The sequence below is a fragment of the Chiloscyllium punctatum genome, chromosome 40 (assembly GCF_047496795.1).
Source record: "Chiloscyllium punctatum isolate Juve2018m chromosome 40, sChiPun1.3, whole genome shotgun sequence".
In the NCBI taxonomy this organism is placed as follows: domain Eukaryota; kingdom Metazoa; phylum Chordata; class Chondrichthyes; order Orectolobiformes; family Hemiscylliidae; genus Chiloscyllium; species Chiloscyllium punctatum.
This window is the reverse complement of record NC_092778.1, coordinates 35,973,992-35,996,737: the sequence shown is the minus strand read 5'-3', so window position 1 is coordinate 35,996,737 and position 22,746 is coordinate 35,973,992. Positions and strand designations below refer to the sequence as shown.

General features: G+C 41.2%; 1 protein-coding gene across 1 annotated transcript in view; it reads right to left on the bottom strand.

The window, feature by feature from the left end:
* Positions 1 to 136: 136 nt before the first annotated feature.
* flii (FLII actin remodeling protein) overlaps positions 137 to 22,746 on the bottom strand; it is an 81,125-nt gene continuing 58,515 nt past the window's right edge. Inside the window, exons 22-30 of the mRNA XM_072559553.1 lie at positions 19,755 to 19,894; positions 18,446 to 18,653; positions 12,831 to 12,985; positions 9,028 to 9,088; positions 5,217 to 5,345; positions 3,796 to 3,902; positions 2,821 to 2,926; positions 1,315 to 1,380; positions 137 to 988 (exon numbers count right to left, since the gene is read on the bottom strand). Of these exons, the coding sequence (XP_072415654.1) occupies positions 854 to 988; positions 1,315 to 1,380; positions 2,821 to 2,926; positions 3,796 to 3,902; positions 5,217 to 5,345; positions 9,028 to 9,088; positions 12,831 to 12,985; positions 18,446 to 18,653; positions 19,755 to 19,894 (1,107 nt within the window). The 3' untranslated portion in view covers positions 137 to 853. The remainder of the gene's footprint in view (positions 989 to 1,314; positions 1,381 to 2,820; positions 2,927 to 3,795; positions 3,903 to 5,216; positions 5,346 to 9,027; positions 9,089 to 12,830; positions 12,986 to 18,445; positions 18,654 to 19,754; positions 19,895 to 22,746) is intronic.

The window sequence follows — 22,746 nt, the reverse complement described above, 5'->3', positions numbered from 1 at the left end:
CATTCTTTTATTAAAAATACATGTAACTCCCTGCCCTAGGAACTTCTGTGAAACTCTACAGACTTGCAGATATACCATTTAAATAAACCTCTTTCACCCCATTTAATTTTAAATGACATTAATCACACTTGAGGCATATGCTTAACCATACTTTAATCTACAGGTCAAGATACTGAGCATATGTAACATTAACAGTGCAGTGCATATTTCTACTTTTACAAATAACAGCAGTTGTCACTGACAAAAGCTTGGGCATTGATCAAATTGATATTTGACTCATGTTAGGTAATACTTTAATTTTGGCACTAATTACCCACCCAAGAAAATAGCATGAATAAATATTGCTTTCGATCAGTGCCAGGTCTTGAAGGAGCCAAGAGGTTGGTTCCCTTACTAGCCTTAAGTTCATCATAGACCATGTCTGAAGACATTAAATCCACAGCTTACCTTTTCTTGAAGTGCAGCCATGATTACATACATAGCCATGGCACAGCAAGGTGACTGTAACATTACTATTTAATCAATCCTTGGTGCTGTTTAAAGGAAGACTATTGACTCAGAATATGGAGTGATGGCTCCAGTCACACACAACTCCATACCAGCTCTAACCTAATCCTGCAATCACTTAAGTCATCCCTCATCATTAATGTAAAGAACTGTAAAAACTTCATCTGTAACTTTGGGTGAATCAAATCTTCATTGCAGTAACTGACTGACAGGGAGCTGAGCAAAGTTTTTTTTTGTGAAAAACATCTTAGAAGATTTCCACTCAGTTGATCCTTTTTTTTATATAAAGCTAAGGATGGGAAACAAAGAAGATCACTCATTGTAGCATGATTGGTGACTGAGTATCCTAAGCAAGTGGTTTTTTGAAGGTACCCCAAGCATGGAAGCAGCGTGTGAAATTATGGGGTTCATTCCCTTTGCGGACCAGCCGTAGTTTGCGTGGGTGAGCACTGTCTTTGGCTCTCATGTGTTGGATGTAAACCTAAAAGCAAAAAAAAACTCCAAGTTAACTTGGAAACTCTTACCCAAGGAGCAGCTGTAGAGAAAAGCTGGATTCTAGTTGGAAAATTAAACATTTACCAAAAAAAGGGTAGTCTAGGTAATCGGGCTTTTAATGCCCTTGTTTTACCCTCTCTCCCACTGGGGCTGCCTATCCTAAAATAGATTTCAGTTGATTTTTCACCCCATCCAAAAGGCTGTACCCTCACTATATGAAACCAAACAATGTAGTACCCAAGGCAACTATTCAGGACAAGCTGGATAGACCACAACAACCTTTTTTCCTTTTTCAGTTAGTTTAATACTTACCTGGCAAGCTTTAAGGCTCAGTTTGATCTCCACCTGACTTGTCTGTGTTCCTACCCACATGTAAACCTGAAAAAAAATATTTTCACATAAGTGCTGTGGAAGGAAGTGGTAATAAGATAAAGCAAGCAGTTCCAACTTTTGTTTTTCATTCTTACCTGAACATTCAAAATAATACTGTAGGCATTAGCCTACAGCCAGTGCCATGATTCAAAGCAGAAGTATTTTGTTCAAGTATGCTGGTAATATTAAAGACCATTCTTGCTGAGAAGTTCACTTTCTGACTTAACATTACAGCTGCTTAGGGGAGGAACAAATCTAAAACCCCCTTTGGATATTAATTTATTTACATAATGACTTTGTAATTCTGCTCAATTTAAATATTTATTAATGTTTACATAAATGTAGAAAAGAAATCAAACCAATGTTTGAATAAGTTGCTGAACTACTTGCACTCTTACTGACCATAATCAGCTGTTGGGCTGTGCGTTAGTGATGTACTGACTCTCACTGTCACTGTGGGTAACACAGTGGTCAGTACTGCTGCCTCACAGAAACCCAGGCCCAATTCCAACCTTGGGTAACTGTCAGTGAAATTTTCACATTCGCCCTGTGTGTTTTTTCACGAGGTACTACAGTTTCAACCCACAGTCCAAACTTGTGCAGGTAAGGTGGATAAATTGCCACAGTTACCGTAGTTCAGCCATGTGCAGGCTGGATGGCTGAACTATGGTAACAGTAGGGTTACAGGGATTGTGTCCAATGCTATTTAGAGGATTGGTGCAGACTTGTTGGGCAAAACTGCACTGTAGTGGTTCTGCAATTCTGTGGAGTGTTACAGTATTGACACCTTTTACATTAAAAAGTGCATATGATTAGATCCCTACACAATGGAAACAGGCCCTTTGGCCCAACAAGTCCACTTCAACCCTTCACACAGTAACCCACCCAGACCCATTCCCCTACTTTCTATTTACCCTGACAAATACATCTAACACTATGGGCAATTTAGCATGGCCAATTCACGTAACTGGCAGATCTTTGGATTGTGGGAGGAAACCGGAGCACCCGGAGGAAACCCACCACAGACATGGAGAATGTGCAAACTCCACACAGACAGGTGTCTGAGACGGGAATCAAATCCAGGTCCATGGCACTGTGAGGCAGCAGTGCTAACCACTTGAAGATCAGTATTAAGAACAGGCATACCACAGCTTATGCAGGGCTATGTCCCATACAAGAGTGGCAAATGGTCTCTCTGAGGACATGGCAGCTGCCTCCAGGGTCAATTGTGTTTATACAAGCATAGCACTACACACAATTACCCACGTTTTGGGTCAGGATGGTTTGAATCAGACCACTGTTAGGCCACACTTCATGTCTCAGCTTCATGACATCAGCAGACATCTTTAAATGGATGGCAGCTTACGGGAGACCTCAAATGCAGTACAGCATTTAATACCACTGCCCTGATTTGCCTGCCATAGTTTTGCAGTTTTATGCACCAACCTCTTTTCCATTGTCAAGCAGCATAATGTCATCATCTGCAAGATCGTCCTGACAGAAGTCCGAGCACTTCTCAGACACAGAGAAGTAGCCCTTCTCATTGGAACACCTTAAAAGAAAAGGATAAATGATACATTACATTCATAAATATCAGCTGCTGAACACCAAATATCATGCTGGTGTTTCTCAAACTGGAGTCTGTCTTCACAAGGTTTGTACCTTAGTTGAATGTTTAACTACTGACATTGGACTTGGTGAGAGCCGGAGGGAAGGCCACTCATGCACCACTTGAGCACATTTGATTAGATTACTTACAGTGTGGAAACAGGCCCTCCAGCCCAACAAGTCCACACTGACCCGCCGTAGCGCACTCACCCACCTACCTATGATTATCTATGTTCCCCTATGTGAATTTAGCATGGCCAATTCACCTGACCTGCACATTGTTGGATTGTGGGAGGAAACCTGAGCACCTGGAGGAAACTGCAGCCACGGGGAGAATGTGCAAACTCCACACAGTCAGTCGCCTGAAATTGAACCCAGGTCTCTGGCACTGTGAAGCAGCAGTGCTAACCACTGTGCCACCGTGCTGCCCATTGCTACACCTCAAAGGGAAATGCCTCTGAAGAAGTGCCCAGAGTGTAGGTAGATCATCCGATAGACCAGGATATCAAGGTTTGTTTTGGGAGTCAGGTGTGTTTGGGTAAAATAGGAATTAAATTCAAAAAGCACCAAAGTATCTTTTTGCATAAATACAGTGGTTAAAATTTAGTTTGGGATGGGGAGAGTTAGACTTGAAATCGGTTCCTTCAATTTAAAAAAAAATTGTACCAACTAAAGTCATGCAACATAAAAAAACTTTCTTATTAAGGCTCTAGATAGCCAGTTTTCAAGCACAACGCCATACCATACAGTATACGCCCAGTCTAAAGTAAACATCCAGGTATAGTAATAGGTTTGCCTACATCTTCCACACACCTAAAAAGTCTCGAGTGCTTCATATACTCTGCATCTTCATCATATTGCTTCTCTCCACCTATTCCAACCCAGAAGAAGTTTTCAGGTTCCTCTCCCTCATTTATCACCTAAAACAACACACATCAGATTATTTGTATGTAATGGTCAGTGCTAGAATTTGCAGCTTCCAGAACAGCAATGCAATATGGATGCAGAAAGCCACACTTCCATAAATCAGTTGCAGCAACACAATGCAAATTCTCTTTGTTGGCCCTGGTCTAGAATGTCATGCTGTCCCAACTCCAGGCATTACACTGTTAAACATTTAGCCCAACAGTACAGTAGGTAAAAACATATTGTGCTAGATTTCTCATTCTCTGAAACCAAGATCTCTAAATAGGATTACTTGCTTACTGGAGAAATCCATTCTGCCCACCCGCAACTATGATGGTCCCTGATAATGGAGGAAGTCAGCTTCAGTAATTTAAAAAAAACTTGTAATAACAAACAAAATTAAAATCTTCTTTCTAAAATATAATTCAAGTTGTCAAGTATACATTTTAAAGATCCACTGTAATTGGAATTAATGATTTGGCCCTTCTCTGAACAAAAAGATTGTTTGTTTCAAAATAGTTTAGACCATACTTGACCAACTGGCAGCCGGCAACCCTCTAGGGTCCTATGCAGCCCATCACCAGGACTCCAAATGCAGACAACTGGAAGATTCTGCAATTAGACATTGCTTTGATCCAATTAAATAACCTATCACCAAATATGGGTAAGAAATAGCCTCAGATTGGAGTGGCAGCAAGCTGTGCAAATGTGAGTTGCATCATTCAGCTTAAGGCCTGCTCAGAATGTGGTGACAAGTCCACTTTGGGGGTGACAGGAAGCGAGACTGCAGGAGACAGAATCTCTGCCAAGCAGGTACAGGGAAAATAGGCTCAGAGTTAGGAAAACAGTCAGGGGATTAGACAAGAATCCCAATTCCCCTGCAGGCACTGACCCAATGACCCAAAAGCATTGTGGGTCAACCCACAGAAAGTGAACTGCAGCAGTTCAAGGAGGCAGCTCACCACCACCTTCTTGAGCAATTGGGGATGAGCATTAAATGCTGGCCAGGCAGCAAGGCCATGCTCCACAAACCATGAAAAAACAAGTGAAGAACCAAAAGTCCCAGGTTCAAGAAAAGAGACCAGGGCAAGGAGAATAAAAATGTCATTCGCAAGCCATTACCCACCCCATTGTGAAAATTTAAGGATAACAGCATGATGCAACACATGCATTTGCACCTTAAGCTCAAGAAAAGTAAATTCTGGTCTCATTTTCATCTCATAGAAACTGTTAATTGCACCAAAAAAAAAGACTTTTCAAACAGGGAAATAAGTCTAAGTCAAGTTTTCTTATTCTTTTTTGATTTATAAGTTTGAACACTTGATTACCTGTTTGCTGTATGTTTCATCAAACATATTATTCATGATATCTTCAGCAAGTTTGGCCTCATCTGGGTCTGCTGCACGTCCAACCCAAGTATAAACAATTCCTTGGTTATCAATACTCTCAAAAGGCACCTAAGGAAGCAAAACAGTTAGCAAGCATGCATACAACCTTGTACAGACAAATCTTTCACCTCAGGCCCTTGAAAACAAGTGCTAATCAAATGCATGTTCTAGCAGGAGTCACCAAGAGATGTGAGCATGAACCAGACTCTAATCTGGTAACGGAGGATAACTTGTATCCCAACTATAGCTCAGGTGAAATCAACTAATTCTGCACCTAGCAGAACTGCCTTTAGAAATTTCCTATTTAAACTTCAGTACAAATTCACATAATTTGTCTCGTCTTAACTAAACTATAAGCACAAACTACACACACAAGCCTGCAACTGATAGATGGATATTAAGCATAAAAAGGCAGATGCTATGGATTTGTACTCTTTTCCAATGCAACATTATTGTGCTTCATTTCACTTTTATCAGACAGTGAGTTTTTTTCATAGATTTATTATTCAGCATCCAGTTCTTCTGTTCCATTCAACACTTGCTGCCCCTTTTGGTCCATGTAACTGTTTTAGTCTTACCCACACTGACGAGTATTCATCAGCTGCGTACTGACATTTGCAGAATTAAACTAGGAGTTGCACTTGTTGATCTTTGTACATCTTGATTATTCTTGTGGATTCCCAATCTTTAAATCATTACTCTCTTTTCTTGCCTCGCCTCTTTTGTTTCCTCTAATATTGCTAAATCATCAGGTTGTTTATTTGACATCTAGTTTTAATAAGTATAAATGTGTCTTTGTTGATGAGTTCCAATGTTGACTAAACTATCCATCTCTTAGACAATTGTCTAAAACAGATGCTTACAGCAGGGTGCTTTGACTCTGGGTTAGGTTTCCTGGGCTATCAAGTCTTAACTATTTCCACTTTCATAATACTGCCCAAATTAGTCTCTGCCTGAACTCATTTGTGACTGAAAAACTCTCGTTTGTGCCTTTAGACTAGACTATTCCAACCAGCATTCAAAATTCACCTCTGAAAACATTCAAACTTTATGTGCAGGTGGGTGCAACCAAAATAAAAGTCACTGGGCGTTTTGGACATTTCCAGAAAGGAACAGGACTGAGAGAAGAACTAGTAAAGCCTTTTGTTAGAGTGCCAAGGCTGGAGTGTTACTATGGCAAGAGATGTGCTGAGGCAGGGGGGTGTAATGCATGTTCTATAGCCACTGTTGGGGTAAACCAGGTGGACCTTTTGCTGGAAAACTATTTATTGTGAGTGGTTTGCTGGGCTTGGGGAAGGGCAATAGGAAGTTCTAAAACAGTGAGGCTGCAAAGTGGTGTGTGGGGGGGGGGGGGGGGGGGGGAGGAGGAGTAGTGGTTGGGAAGACTGATAGGAAGAATTGGGGGAGGAAAGAAAGAAGCTGTAGAGAAGATACAGAGGCTGTGGTGGAGGTGATGGAGGAAATAGAAGCAACGAGCAAGTGGAGGGAAAAAGGATGCTAAGACATGGGAGGGGTAGAGAGGAACTGCAAGGTTAGGGGTGGAGAGGGAGTAGCTGCATCGGGGGTGGAGTTGGAGTAAGATAGCAAGTGTGGTGAGGGAGAGGCTAAAGGGGAAAATACTGTAAAAGGCGTAAAGAGATGAGCAACTGGGGAAGTGAGAGTAAAGAGGGAGATGTTGCAGAGGTTATGGGAGTGGGGGGGAGGGGGCAAGAGAAAGAAGCTTCAGGAAGATGAAGAGGGGAAAAAGGGAGAGACTGCAGGTGTGGGCAGGGAAAAACATTGCAAGGGCTTGGAAGAAAGGAATATTGCAAGTGAAAGTTAACGAGACACAGACTGAAAGGGAAAGAGAGCGTGCAAGGGAGTAGTGGGGGGAGGGGAAGAGAGAGAAGGGAAGTCACAAAGGAGACAACACAACTATAATTTGCCAACAAAGGAATATTCAACAAACTAGCAGTCAAGAAAACTTTATACTACTGAGGCAATGAGGTCAAGAAGAATGTAAAATGCTCCAGTTTAAGAAAGCAAACATTCAGAAATTATTTCAAAGGGATAAAATGAATGTTTCAGTTATAATAAACAATGTCAATTGTTAAGATTAAGATCAATATCAAACAAAAGGCAATAACTGCCTGGGTAAGATCTTATTGCTTTGTACTTGCGTGTGGAAATGCATTAGTTATGCCCTCACCAGAATTATAGATCATAGAATCCCTACATTGTGGAAACAGGCCCTTTGGCCCAACAAGTCCACACCGACCCTTCGAAGAATAATCCACCCCAGACCCATTCTCCTAACCTATTATCCTATATTTACCCCCGACTAATGCATCTAAGCTGCACATCCCTGAACACTATGGGCATTGCGAATTCAGCCAACTTGCACATCTGTGGAAGGAAACTGGAGCACCCAGAGGAAACCCACGAGACATGGGGAGAATGTGTAAACTCCACACAGACAGTAGCCCAAGGCTGGAAATGAACCTGGGTCCCTAGCATTGTGAGGCAGCAGTGCTAACCACTGAGGCACCATGCTGTCCTAAAAGTTTTTGTTTCATAAAAATCCCTCCAGTGTTGAAACAGGCCCTTTGACCCAACAAGTCCACATCAACCCTCCAAAGAGTAAGCCACCCAGACCCATTCCCCAACCCTATATTTACCACTGACTAATGCACCTATCCTACATATCCCTGAACACTATGGGCAATTTAGCATAGCCAATTCACCTAACCTGAGTCACTGTGCTGCCCCAAAGCAGCCACTAGTCTGTGGAAGATGTGTGTTGGTTGATGTGTATCATTTATTTTGAAAAAAGTATTTTCCAAACTTATGCATCATGTCTTGCATCAATTTAAGTACCAAGGGATCTAGGAAATTATTGCTTTCTTACTTGTGTGCTATAGTTTAAAGCTTAATGAGGGCTTGATATTGAACATATTGATTAACTTGTCTAATTATGCTTCTGCTTAAGCTCAAATACAGCATCTCTCAAGAATGAGTGAGAATGAGAAAATAACTCAGATTTAAAAGATTTAAGAAGTAGTCCTTGAAAAAAATTGTATTCTGCTTCCAATGCATCACTGGCCAGACTCCCATCATTCACCTTCCATAAGCTCGACACCTGCCCATATCCTTAATCTGAAAGCGTGGTGCTGGAAAAGCACAGCCAGTCAGGCAGCATCCGAAGAGCAGGAGAGTCAAGGTTTCAAGCATAAACACTTCATCAGGATTCCTTATGAAAAGCTTATGCTCAAAATGTCGACTCTCCTGCCCATCAGATGCTGCCTGACCAGCTGTGTTTTTCCAGCACCACCCTTTCCAACTCTTATCTCCAGCATCTGCAGTCCTCACTTTCTCCATGTCCTTAATCGCACAAAGTCTTATTCCCTGTATGCTCCATGGACACAGAACCATGCAACAACCCAGAAGCTAACAACAACTTGTTTTATGATATCTGTGCTTATCTAATTTTGTCATCTTTACTATCCTGATTTTAACTGCTCAAGTATCAGTGACCAGATCTTCAGCTGTCCAGCTCTTAAATTTCCTCCCAAAGTTCTTTTGATCATTTATCCTAATATCTTGAAACCTTGTGTAAAATTTTGTCCTCTACGGCTTCAAGTAACTTGGGTTACTTTGTTTTTTTTAAGAGGCGATATATAAACACAAATTGTTATTTTAGCCAGCAGCTACACAACACACAAAGATCCAATGCAATTGAACTTTTACTTTGTTCATTATATTTGAGCATTACCTTGAGGATGTAACAAAACTCAGAGTTCAACATACTGGAATCTGTGCTGATCTGGATACACCTGCAAGTAACAGAGATTATTTTAAAAATATAGGATGTCTCCATTATCGACAAACTTGAATTGTAACAAGAAGGTAGGTGCACAACTTGCTCCTGGCATTTTTGCAGGATACACCTTCAGTAATAATTTTGATAAGCTTTAATTATTTAGTTTTGGCACTAACTATAGCTACAAGAGCAGGCCATAGGCTGGGAGCTAAATTAGTGACTCATCTGAGCCTCAAATTCTTCATATTCTACGAATATGTCCCCTAGTTTTGAATTCAGCCACCCTAAGGAAAAGAGCTTTGTTATTTAGCTCACCTATGCACCTCGTGATTTTATAAACCTCTAAGGTCATTCCTGTGCCCCAGTAAAAAAATTTGAGCCTATCTATCCTATCCCTACAGTCCCAGCAATACCCTGGCAAATCTTTTTTGAATCCTCTCCAATTTAATAATATCCTTCCTATAGCAGGGCGACCAGAACTTACACAGTACTTCAAAAGTGGCCTCACCAACATCCTGTACAACCTCATCATGACCCAACAGTCCCATCTCCTGAACTCAAATGGTCTGAGCAATACAGGAAAGCATGCCAAACACCTTCTTAACCACCCTGTCTTCCTGTGATGCAACTTTCAAAAGAATTATGTACCTGAACTCCTAGATCCCTCTGTTTGACACTACACAGGGCCCTACCATTAACTGAACAAGTCCTAGTCTTGTTTCTTTTACAAAAATGTAACTCCTCGCATTTATCCAAATTAAACACCATCTGCCACTCCTCAGCCCATTGGTATAATTGATAAAGATTGTTTCGTAATCTTGGATAACCTTCTTCACTAGTAAATTCAACATTTCTCAGAGAATAGTGTGTATAGGTTATAAAAGTCTATTTAAACTATTCATTGTTCAAAGAAAATCTACTGAGGTGGATTAAACAAAATGATTAAAAATAAGGCCTTATGAGTGCAATTGTTTCGGGATTCAGTAGTGCTAAAGAAAGACAAGCCTTATACTAAGTAGGCCTTGGGCAGTGTTGCAGAACAGAGAGACCTAGAGGTTTAGGTACATAATTCTTTGAAGTTTACATCACATATAGATAGGGTGGTTAAAGAGGTGTTTAGCATGTTTGTCTTCATTGCTCATATCATTGAATATAGAAATTGGAACATTATGACATTGTATAAGACATTGAGGCCTCTTCTGGAGTAGTGCATCCAGTTCTGGTCACCCTGTTGTAGGAAACATGTTATTCAGCTGAACAGGGTTCAGAAGAGATTTTACACCATGTTGCCGGGCAATGGACAGGTTTGAGTTATAAGTAGAGGCTGGATAGACTGGGACGTATTTCACTGGAACATAGGAGGTTAAGAGTTGACCTTATAAAGATTTATAAAAAACTGAGTGGTATAGATAAGATTAACAGCAGGGGTCTTTTCCCTAGGGTGGGGGAATTTCAAGACTAGGAGGCATATTTTTAAGGTGAGAGGAGAAAGATTTAAAAAAAGACAGGAGAGACTTTTTTTTAAACACAGTAGTTCGTGTGTGGCGCGAACTTCCAGAGGAAGTGGTGGATGTGGCTACAGTTACAATGTTTAAAAGACATTTGAATAAGTACATGCATCAGAAAAGTTTGGAGGGATGCAGGCCAAGGGCAGGCAGGTGGGACTAATTTGTCGTTGGCATGGACTATTTGGACTGAAGGTCTATTTGCATGTGGTAGAGAATAAGCACACAGAAGTTATGCTGCAGTTTAACCAAACCTTCATTATCTCTCATTTGAAGTACTCAGAACAGATCTGGGCATCACACCTGAGTAATGCCTTGGAGGGAGTACAATATAGATTTACAAGAATGATACTTGTACTTCAAGGGTTAAGTTATGAGGAGAGATCATACATGATTGATCCAGTTTTCTCAAGAAGTTTGAAAGATTTCAAAATATTAAGAGGAAAAGACAGGCTGGTTAAAGATTATCTATTTCCAATGATTGGAGATTCTAGAGCTTGGGGCTTAGTCTAAAATTTGGGGCCTGACAATTCAGGAGAGATGTTAGGAAGTACTTCCATACACTAAGGGTCGTAGTGTGTGTGTGTTTGGAACTTTCTTCCACAATTGTGAGTTACATAGTCATAGAGATGTCCAGCATAGAAACAGATCCTTCAGTCCAACCCGTCCATGCCGACCAGATATCCCAACCCAATCTAGTCCCACCAGCCCATATCCCTCCAAACCCTTTCTATTCATATACCCAAGATCAGTTGTTAATTTTAAATCTGAAACAGAAAAAACTTTGGTCAACAAAGATATTCAAAGATATAAACCAAAGGCAGGGAAACAGAATGAAGCCACAGATTGGCCATGACCTCACCAATAAAGCAAGACTCGGTGGGGACTCCTGCACTATCTGCCCAGTTTCCTTAGTCTACCTGGTTGACCCATTTCCTCTCTCCTGTAAACTTAATCTATGGTATGACCATCTCCCTTCACATCTATCCAATGCAGTCCACTGTCTTGCAGATGTGCAGTGACTCCAGCCACAGCTCAACTTCCAAAACACGGAGCTCAAGCTTTTGCAGCCAATGACACATCCTACAGATGTGCTTGTCCATGTGGCAAGTCCATGACTTTAAGCATACACTACAGGAATGTGCACTCCACTTAGCCCTTCTGACTTCTAACTCTTAACTCTGAAAATTACTTGTCATGCTTAGAATAAATCTGGTCTTACTATGAAAACTCAACAATTATTTCTCAAAAGAAAAGAGAAAATCTGATACAGACTTAAAAACAACTCAATATTCAACTTTTGCTTTAAAGACTGGAAATACTGACCAAGCCAACTTATCAAACATCTACTTTCTCTGTACCCTCTCCATTATTCCAGTGTTAGTCTTAGGCCTCTTGATCAGCATCTTATTTCCTTTCCTGCTCACCCTTTGTTCTGGAGATTTTATTTCTTGGATGAAAACACTTCTTTCTCCCTCTGCCCAGAATTCCCTCATTAACCGAAATTTCCAGTTACTCACTATCTCCATTTCACTCTTGCAGAGAGTCCTTCACCCTGACCCTGTGGTTTGAACAAACCCTTTTATACCCAGAGAGCTTGGATGAGTCATTTGTTGTTCTTAACTTCCTGATACAGTAATCAACACCTAATTTAGGTATGCAATTTCGCATGTTTGATAGATAACAGCCACTTACAGGCAATTGTTTGTTTAACTATACAATTTTAACTTCCTTTACATGTTATTCATTCAAGGTTGGATTCTGCCTTTTACTTTATAATTAAACTAGCAAAAGATTTAACAGCTGAATTCCCAGTTACTCACTCTGCCTCAGTCTCCTCTACTACAAGTATGTGGTTAGTGCTTTACAACCTATCAGATGTACTGCACTAAATTTGCTTCACCAGAATTTCTCTCCCTGTAATCTTGGTCACCAAAGGAGACGGGCAGCAGGTGCATGGAAAACCAACAATTAGTTCTACACCAAATCACAAAAAATCCTGATTCACCAGACATATCATTATTTCTTGCTTGTGACTTGAGTTAATTTATGAAATTATGCAGCTAACACCTTCTTGGAAGTACCTTCACCACATGGGCTGGAGCAAATCACCTCACAAACATTCCAGAAACAAGTAATGAAATAAACTGGGTATCAGTTAGTCACTTGCCCTTCTGAGCAGAGGAATGCAAGGAGAAAGAAGGAGAAAAGGAACAATGTTATATCAACGTCAGGTTTGCAAAGCCTCACCTGGAGCAAAGGGCACTGCCATTGGTGCGGATGTGATACAGGCTGGGTTGCAGACCATTCTCTGGGGCCTTTCTCTTTCCTTTGTGAATAATGAATTTCCTTTTGAAATGAGAAAGGAACTTCAGGTTCTCCTGCTGCTGGGTCATCCGCACCACCTGACAGACAAAAATTAATCCATTTTTTTTTTGTTTCCTCCCTTGCATTTTCAAGCCCAATACAACATCCCCACTACATACCTGCATGGTTCCAGCAGCAATACACATGACTGCTCCTACTTCTCTTCAGAACTTGTAATAAGGTTGGAGGGTGGGCATAATACTTCAATTGAAGCCATATAGCTATACTAAACCTTATAGTACTATTGCCCTGCCTTTTAGGGAATAAAACAGACAATATATACCCAGTCAGATCTCTGCATGATCCCAGTTCCACAACAGTGTTCTACTCTCAACTGCCTTAGAAAACTAGTCTTATGGGTCAGTTAGCTCAGTTGGCTGGAAGACAGTTTCCAAAGCACAGTGATGGTAACAGCATGTACTGGCTGAAGTCATCATCAGCTGTCTCCCTCTCATGAGAGAGCAAACTATGATCCTCTCAGATCATGGTAACTTCACTTCAGTCTGTTGTATCAAACCAATAGAATAGAGGACTCACATCACTTCAGCTTTGAATCAGACTACAATGAAAGCATATTCACTCCATCCAACCCTGCAAAGTGTTCCAGATTAAAACCAGTGGACGTAAGGCAGAACCATACCCATTAGTCAATGCCAGAGACTCTTCACTCATAATTTTTGAGCATGTTCTTTCTCACTGTCACAATACACCACCAGAGCTGCAGCCCACTGCTAGTATAATGGGAACAGTTTTGTGTCTGTAACACTGACTGTAAGCCCCTCAAGAGACTCAGCTTCAAGTGGGCAAATAAACCTCTTGCTAATTAGTACCTACAAATCACCTCCTGCTTCATGAATCACCATGATCAAAAGTGACTCAGTTGTAATACCACTGACAAGGCCGAAATGACACAGCTGCCAGACTGGACTTTGGCAGTTGGCGAAAGAGGAAATGAAAAACGTAACTTACTTGCCCATGTTTTCTCTTATCTAGGACATAATGAGCAAGAGTAACCACCATATGGTCCTTAGAGACTAAGTCTCCTCTTCACAGTGAAGGTGCCTTCCACCGTATTATATGGCACAACCACTATTTAAGTGGGGTAGGTCCAGCAGGCAAAACCTGGTGTCTATGAGGCACTGTGTGCCATTAGCAGAATTATATTCCACTATAATCTATAACTTAATTTATTTATATTATTCAATTTTATAATGTGGGCATTGATTGCAAGGCTAGAATTTCTTGCTCATCCCTCGATGCCAGAGAATGTGGTGGTGAGCCACCTTCTTGAACTGATACTGTCTGTGGAATGAAGGTATTCCCAAGAGCTGCCAGGCAAGGTGCTCTAGGAATTTGATCAGGTGATGATAAAAGAACAGTACAAGACAGGATGACAAGCTTACAGGATGACAAGAACAGATGCTTTCTTAATATCTGTTGCCCTTAATCTTCCTAGTAGTGGACCTTTTGCTGTATGTGGACACTACTAACTCATGAAAAAATTGTGAATGGAACCAAGCAGTGTACAGTCAGCATTCTGTAGAAATATACAGGAATCGAGAGGAGACAATGTTGTCAATGCCTGATGCAATAGTTGGTACAAAAGAAGGTAGCCACTAGAAGCCAAAAACACATCCATAGTATTCATCAGGCCAGCAGACAAGGTCCAGCTATCTTCAGATGTTTCATTTAAATCTTGATATTCACCTGAAGTGCGACAATTTACTAATAAAGCAGAACACCTTGCTAATGTCAAATGATCAGATATTGATGCAATCTGCACCCACACACGAACAATACCAGGACCATATTAATACTTCAGCTTCTAAGTGACAAGTATCATTTTTTTCTACTTGATCCTCAGGAATTGACCATCTTCAACAGTGACGTGGAGGTGTTAGTGTTGGACTGGGGTGGATAGTCAAAAATCACAAGATACCGCGTTATAGTCCAACAGGATTATTTGAAACTGCAAGCTTTCGGGCTCCGAACACTTGCATTTTCAAATAAACCTGTTAGACTATGACCCAGTGTCATGTGATTTGTGACCATCTTCAACAAGACAGAGTTTAACCATCTCCCATAATATTCATGGCATTTGCATCTCCAAGCAATATCTTGGGGATCACCACTGACCACTATTCAGGGCAAAGCAATGCACTTATTTGGAATTCCATTACTGTAGAGTCAGATTCATACAACACAAAAAAAGACTCTTTGGTACAACCAGTCCATGCTAACCATAATCCAAAACTAAAACTAGTCTCAACTGGTCTATGCTTGGCCCATATCTCTCCAAACATTTCTTACTTATGTGCTTATCTAAGCTGTCTTTTAAATGTTGTAACTGTACCTGCATTCACCATTTCCTCTGGAAGTTCATTTCATACACAAACCACACTCTACATGAAAAAGTTGCTGCTCAGGTCTTTTTTAAATCCTTCTCTTCTCACCTTAAAAATATGCCCCCTATTTTTGAGATCCCCCATCCTAGGGAAAAGACACATGTCATTCATCTTATCCGGACCTGTCATGATCTTATAAACATCTATAAAAAGGTCACTGCTCAACCTCCTATGCTCCAGTGAAAAATGTCCAACTCTACCCAGCTGTTCCTTATAACTCAAACACTCCATCCTCATCAACATCCTGGTAATCTCTTTTGAACCCTCACTAGCTTAATCAATCCTTCTTCCAACAGGGCATCCAGAATTTGACACATTATTCCTAAAGAGGCCTCACCAACATCCTGTACAACCTCAACATTGCATCCTAACCCTTATACTTAAAGGCCTGAGCAATGAAGACAAATGTGCTAAAACACTTTCTTAACCACCCTATCTATACGTGATGTACACTTCAAAAGAATTATGTACTTGAACCTGAGGTCTCTGTTCAATACTACCCAAGGCCCTACTTTTAATTGTAGACGTTGTACCTTCGCTTATTTTACCAAAATATAATCCCTTGGATTTATCCACATTAAACTCCATCTGCCACTCCTCAGTCCATTGACCTAATCGATCAAGAGCTGTTTTTAATCTCAGATAACCTTCTTCACTTCCAACTATACCACCAACCTTGGTGTCTTCTGCCATCTTGCTAACTATGCTTTCTCTATTCTTACCTAAATCATTTATATAAATGGCAAACAACAATGGACCCAGCACCAATCCCCATGGAGCACCACTGATCACAGGCCTCCAAGTCTGGAAAAAAAACTGTCTCCTACCATCAAGTCAATTTTATATCCAATTGGCAAGCTCTACATAACTTAGCCTTACTAATTAGTCTACCATGTGGACTTGACCAAAAGCTTTACAAAATTTCATGTAGAAGTCTATCGTTCTGCCCTCAATCCTTTTGAATATGTCGCAAAAAACTCAATCAAGTTTGTGGTCACGATTTCCCCTGCACAAAGCCACGCTGATTATCCCCAATCAATTCTTGCCTCTCCAAATGCATGCAAATCCTGTCCCTCAGAATCCCCTCCAACAACTAACCACTGACATAAGGCTCACACATCTGTAGTTCCCAGGCTCCTCCTTCCAGTCTTTCTTAAATAAAGGCACAACACTACTCTCCAGCCCTCCGGCTCCTCACCTATGGCTGTAAAGGATACAATATCTCTGCTAGTGGACCTGCGATTTCTTCCCTAACTTCGCACAATATCCTTGGATACACTTGATCAGAGCCTGGAGATTTATCCATCTTTGTTTTTTTAAAGGCCTCCAGCACTTCCCTCTTCCATATGTTTTCAAGACATCAATATTTATTTTCCCAAGTTCCCTAGCCCCCATTCGTTTTTCCACAGCAAAACCTGATGTAAAATATTCATTTCGTATCTCCCCATCTCCTGTGGTTTCACATAGACAACCCGTAGTGCAGCCTGCAAGTGGAATATGCTACTGGCACTGTACATCAACAGTGGAGACAGGAACATGGTTGTGCATGGTCGACTAATTAGTAAAGTCAGATCACATGGGATTCAGGGAGAGTTTGCCAACTGGATATAAAATTGGCTTGACGGTAGGAGACAAAGGGTGGTGACCGAGGGTTGTTTTTCAAACTGGAGGCCTGTGACCAGCAATGTCCCACAAGGATTGGTGCTGGGCCCACTTTTGTTTGTCACTTATATCAATGATTTGGATGAGAATATAGGAGGCATGGGTGGGAAGTTTGTGGAGGCCACCAAAATTAGTGGTCCAATGAAGGTTATCTAAGGTTACAAAGGGATCCTGATCAATTGGACCAAAGGACAGAGGAGAGGTAGATGGAGTTTATTTTGGATAAATGCAAAGTGTTGCACTTTAGTAAAACAAACAATAGCAGGACTTATACAGTTAATGGTAGGGTCCTGGGTAGGGTTGTTGAACAGAGAGACCTGGGGTTCAGGTACATAGTCCATTGAAAGTTGCATTACGGTAGACAGGGTGGCTAAGGCAGCATTTAGCGTGTTTGCTTTCAGTGCTGAGACCATTCAGTTATAGGATTTAGGATAGTCATGTTGAGAGGCCACTTTTGGAGTACAGTTTACAGTTCTGGTCACCCTTCCATAGAAAATATATTATTAAATTGGAGAGGGTTCAGAAAAGATTTACCAGTACCACTTTGAGTTACAAGGGTAGACTGAAACCTTTTTCACTGTAACATAAGGAGGTTGAGGGGTGACCTTCTTGAGGTTTATAAAATCATGGGGGGCATAAATAAAGGTGAATATCAAGGGTTTTTTCCCTCATGTGGTAAAGTTCAAAAGTAGGGGGCATATTTTTAAGCTTGAGAGGAGAAAGATTTGTAAAAAGACCCAAGGGGCAACCTTTTCTACATAGGGTAGTTCATGTGTGGAATGAACTGCTAGAGCAAGTCATACTTACAACTTTTAAAAAACATTTGTATAAGTACACGAATAGGAACGGTTTAGAGGTATATGGGCAGAATGTAGGTACGTGGGACTAGTTTGTTTGGAAAACTTGGTCAACTTGCACCAAAGGTGCTGTATGAGTCTACAGCATTGGCTGTTTCCCAAACTTGTGATCTCCACCACATGTAAGGACGAGAACCAGAAGGTGCATGGGAACACCTTCACTTCCAAGCTCCCCTGCCAAGTCACATAATACACTGACTTGAAAACACTTGCTATTCTTTCATTTTCAGTGGGTCTAAATCCTGAAACACTCTACCTACCAGATCTCAGAGTACCTTCACCAAGCAGTTCAAGAACGACTCATTGTCACCTCCTCAAAAGCAGGTAATGATAGGTAACAGTTGCCAGAGATACCTGCCAGATTGTGGAACAGAGCACAGCTGGCTTGTCTTAGAATTGCCAGACCATAGGATGCCCCTTGAACCTTGAGGGCTAATGTCGTCAGAAGAGAGACAAGAGCAAGAGAAAACACCATAGGCAGGAAAAAAAATCACGTCTTTATAGATAAAGATAGATAAATCTAACTATGAAAACATTTTGTACCATTTCGTATTGAGAACACAGAACCCTTTACCTCTAGCTTGCCAGGGAAAAGGCTCTCAAATTTCTTCTGCAGGCTGAAGGTGAAAGTTAACCATCCCATGTTGGAAGCCTCACGGCCCTGCCAGAAGTACACCACGCACTGGAAGTCTTCCTCTTGTTGTTTTTCTTCTTCATCTCCATCCTCTTCCATCTTCTCTTTATCTTTCTGGTCATCTTCATACTCCATTGGAACCCAATACCTGAAGCAAACCAAAAGAACCATAATAACTATCAACAGACATGGCAGGGAGTGTGGGTGGGGTACAGGAAAGAGACAACAGACTTCACTCAATGCAAGAGGTTTCAAATGAATTGAGATTGATAAATTGCTCGTACGTGCAGCTAATGGGCTGAATTGAAGCAAGTACATACATGTAACAATTCAATTAAGGACTTCAGATAGTATTCATAAATTATCAAACTTCCAACTTGCAGTTCGAGATCAGAGACTTAAATGAACGCTTTCCAGCTAAATGATTAATAAAAACACAAAGTTAAATTTTCCGAGGAATGGCAACCACAGTTCCATTTTTCTAGCCCAAACTTCAATTCAGGACTGTTTAAAAACATAGGCACACTTGTACCTTCTAGTGTAGGATCAGTTCTGGAAGCAAACCACTTTTTTTGTTTTACAGTGATAACCATTATATTTTAGGGGATAAAAGATCTAAAAAAAAATCTTTGACCAGGACAGAAAGTACAGGAATGGAGCAGGCTTACAGATAAAGGAGTGGTAGGTCAGCAGGTGGGTGAGGGATTTAGAGTGGCAGGCCGGTGGAGGAAGACAGTAGGATAGCAAAATGGGTGACAGAGCAAGGATGGCAGATGGGTGAGTGTGTAGACTGGCACAGTAGCCGTGATGGGTTCAGGTGGCATGTGGATAAGGCTGTGAGGGCCTGACTAGCGGGGAGCAAATATCAGTTGGCCAGGAGTCGGGTTATTGGACATTTTGGCAAGGGTAGAGGCAGTTTTATAGCTAATCAGGAGATAGAACAGTTTTAATTCTCCCTAACCTTTTCCAGTTAACCACTGAGAAAAACAAGTGGGTACACCCCTAAAGTCTCTGAATGTAACTTGAGAATTGAGTGTGTTTTCAGAGGATTCCAGGCGTTGGATAACAGTCCCATCAGAAGTATAAATCATCCAGTTACCCTGTACTCAGCTCTGTCAAACTTCCAAGGGGTCCTACTGTGCATGTCTGGCTCAGTCTAGTCTCAGACTTTTAGGAGGCCCAAAGACCTGGACTGAAATGTGGTTATGTAGTTATCTAGACTAATACTTAACTCCATTCAACTAGTTACCTGCAAAGAAAGACATAGCAATCCTGAGTGTAAAAATGACCAAAATCTTCTTCAGGAAGGCGTGCAAATTTCTTGCCTTCAAGCACAAAGCCTTCCATTCCATCCAGGTCCTCATTCCACTCTTCCATTAGTTGCTCAGCCTGAAATTAGAAACCAAGTTGAAAAAGCTGCATCTCAACTCCACCAAACAGTAAAGAAAAAGCTGACATATTTTTCAATTAATTCAAGTAATTTCTATAAATCTCAATACCTTCAAAATATTGCTGCCACAATTAAAAGGGTACAGAATTAACACAGGAATTAGTCAGTCTTACTCTAATCAAACAGTGAACTCCCTACCTTTTATCTTAGCCTGCTGGAACCCCTCTACCTTTTATCTTAGCCTGCTGGACACACTTTCCTCATTCCTGAAGAAGGGCTTATGGCCGAAACGTCGATTCTCCTGTTCCTTGGATGCTGCCTGACCTGCTGCGCTTTTCCAGCAACACATTTTCAGCAGTGAACTCCTCAAGCCTGTTCCACTCTTCATTAGTTCATGGCTCATCCATATCTCAATTCCATTTACCCATTATGGATCTATACCCTTTTATATTCTTAAAAAATCTCCATCTCCACTTTGAACTTTTCATTGTAGTTTCTTTTTTTGACCACCGTTTGTGGGAAAGGAAGCTCCACATTTCCACAACTGTTTGAAGAACTGGTTCCCAGCATCACCTCAACAGCATAGCTCCAATTTTAGAGTTATTCCTGTTGCTGTCAACTCCCGGAGAAAGTTACCTTTGTCTATCCTATCAAATCCCTTATCTTAAACAGCTCAATTTAACAGCTCAAGGGGTGGCACAGTGATTAGTACTGCTACCACAAAGCACCACGGACCCAGGTTCAGTTCCAGTCATGGGTGACTGTCTGTACAGAGTTCGCATGTTCTTCCTGTGTCTGCATGGGTTTCCCCAAATGCTCTGGTTTTCTCCCACAGTCCAAAGATGTGCAGTTTATGTGGATTGGTCATGCTAAACTGCCCTGTAGGCTAGGTGGGTAAGTCATGGGGATGGGATGGGTCTGGGTGGGAAGCTCTTTGGAGTGTCAGTGTAGATTCGATGGGCCAAATGGCTCCTCTCTCTATCTGCATTGTAGGGTTTCTATAATTCTATTAATTCATCCCTAATCTTCTCTACTCTATGAAACTCTTGTCTATGCAATTTATACTCTAAGGTTAATCTCTTTAGCCTCAATATCTGAACTGTACTTCCTCTAATACATTGATCTTGAGGTGGTGTAGCCAGAATCGTGCACAATACTCAAAATGCAATTTAATCAGCACATCACACAACTGTAGCATATTTGTATTCCACGCCCTGAAAATAAAGGTCACACTCCAATTGCCTGTAGTAATTCGTTGTATCAATCCACAAACATCAATACTCACTTTTTCCCTGAAACATTTGGAAACTTGATTAAAATTGTGAAAAATCTGTGCTATTCATTTTCAGGATATCCTCAAGAACTAGGCCTTTACCCTGACTCATCATTTAATTAGATCATGGCTGGCCCACGACCACAAACCCATTTTCATGCCCAACTTCCTCATCACTTGATTCCCTTAAAGAGTCAAAACTTATTGCGATTTCAAGTTGGAGTACACCTAACCACTCAGCTCCTGATGTTATTATAGTCTTAGTTCATATTTGAACAAAGGTTTAATTCCAGAGAGGAGGTGAAAGTGGCTGCACTTGACATCAAGGCCACATTTAACTGAGCATGGCATTAAGGAGCGCTAGCAAAACTGAAAGCAACAGCAAGCCAGGGTAAAACTCTGCTGGTTTGAGACATCCTGGAATAAAAAAACAGATGGTTTTAGTTGTGGAAGGTCAGTCATCTCAGCTCCAGAACATCTGTACTGGCATTCCTCAGGATTGTATCCTAGGCCCAACGATCTTCAACTGTTTCCTAACAATCATTCTTACATCATAATGTCAGAAGTAGGAATGTTCATTGATAACTGAACAAAGTCAGCACCTTTCACAACTCCTGAAATACTGAAGCAGTCCATATCCAAATGCAGCGACACCTGGACAAAATCCAGGTTTGGTTTTAAAAGTGACTCTCAACAACTGAATCTAACCATCACTCCTTCAAATGGCAATAGTATACTCCACTGTCAACATTGTGGGGTTACCATTGATGAGAAACTAAACTGGACTAGCCATGTAAAAGGTCAGGCAGCATCCAAGGAGCAGGAGAATCAACATTTTGGCCATAAGCCCTTCTTCAGGGCTTTCCTGACGGGCTTATGCCCAAAACGTTGATTCTCCTGCTCCTTGGATGCTACCTGACCTGCTGCACTTTTCCAGCAACACATTTTTCAGCTCTGATCTCCAGCATCTGCAGTCCTCACTTTCTCCCAGCCATGTAAAAACTGGTTCTCAACAGCAGGTCAGAGGAATACTGCAATAAATAATTCACCTCCTCACTCCCCAAAGCTTGCCCACCATCTAGAAGGCACAAGTCAGGAGTGACAGGATACACACCACTTGCCTGGATGAGTACAAGTCTAACAACACTGAACAAGCTCAACACCATATCCATAAACATCTACTCCCTCCATAAGGGACATCAGGTAGCAGCAGCACATACAGTCTCCAAATACACTCCAAACATTCATCAAGTTCTCTAGACAGCACCTGTCAAAACTACAAGCACAAGCGTATAGAAGAACAAGGACAGAAGACACATGGAAACACCACTACATGCAAGTTGCCCTCCAAGCCATTCACCAGAGTTGAATCTTGAGTTGAAAATATATTGCCATTACACCAGTCGGTGGGTTATAGTCCTGGAATTGCTTTCAACAGCATTGCAAGTACACATACACCAAATGGACTACAGCAATTCAAGGTGGCAGCTCACCACCATCTTCTGAAGGGCAACTAGGGATGGGCCAGGAATACCGACATCCCATGAATGAATTTTTAAAAAAACACACCGACCCTGG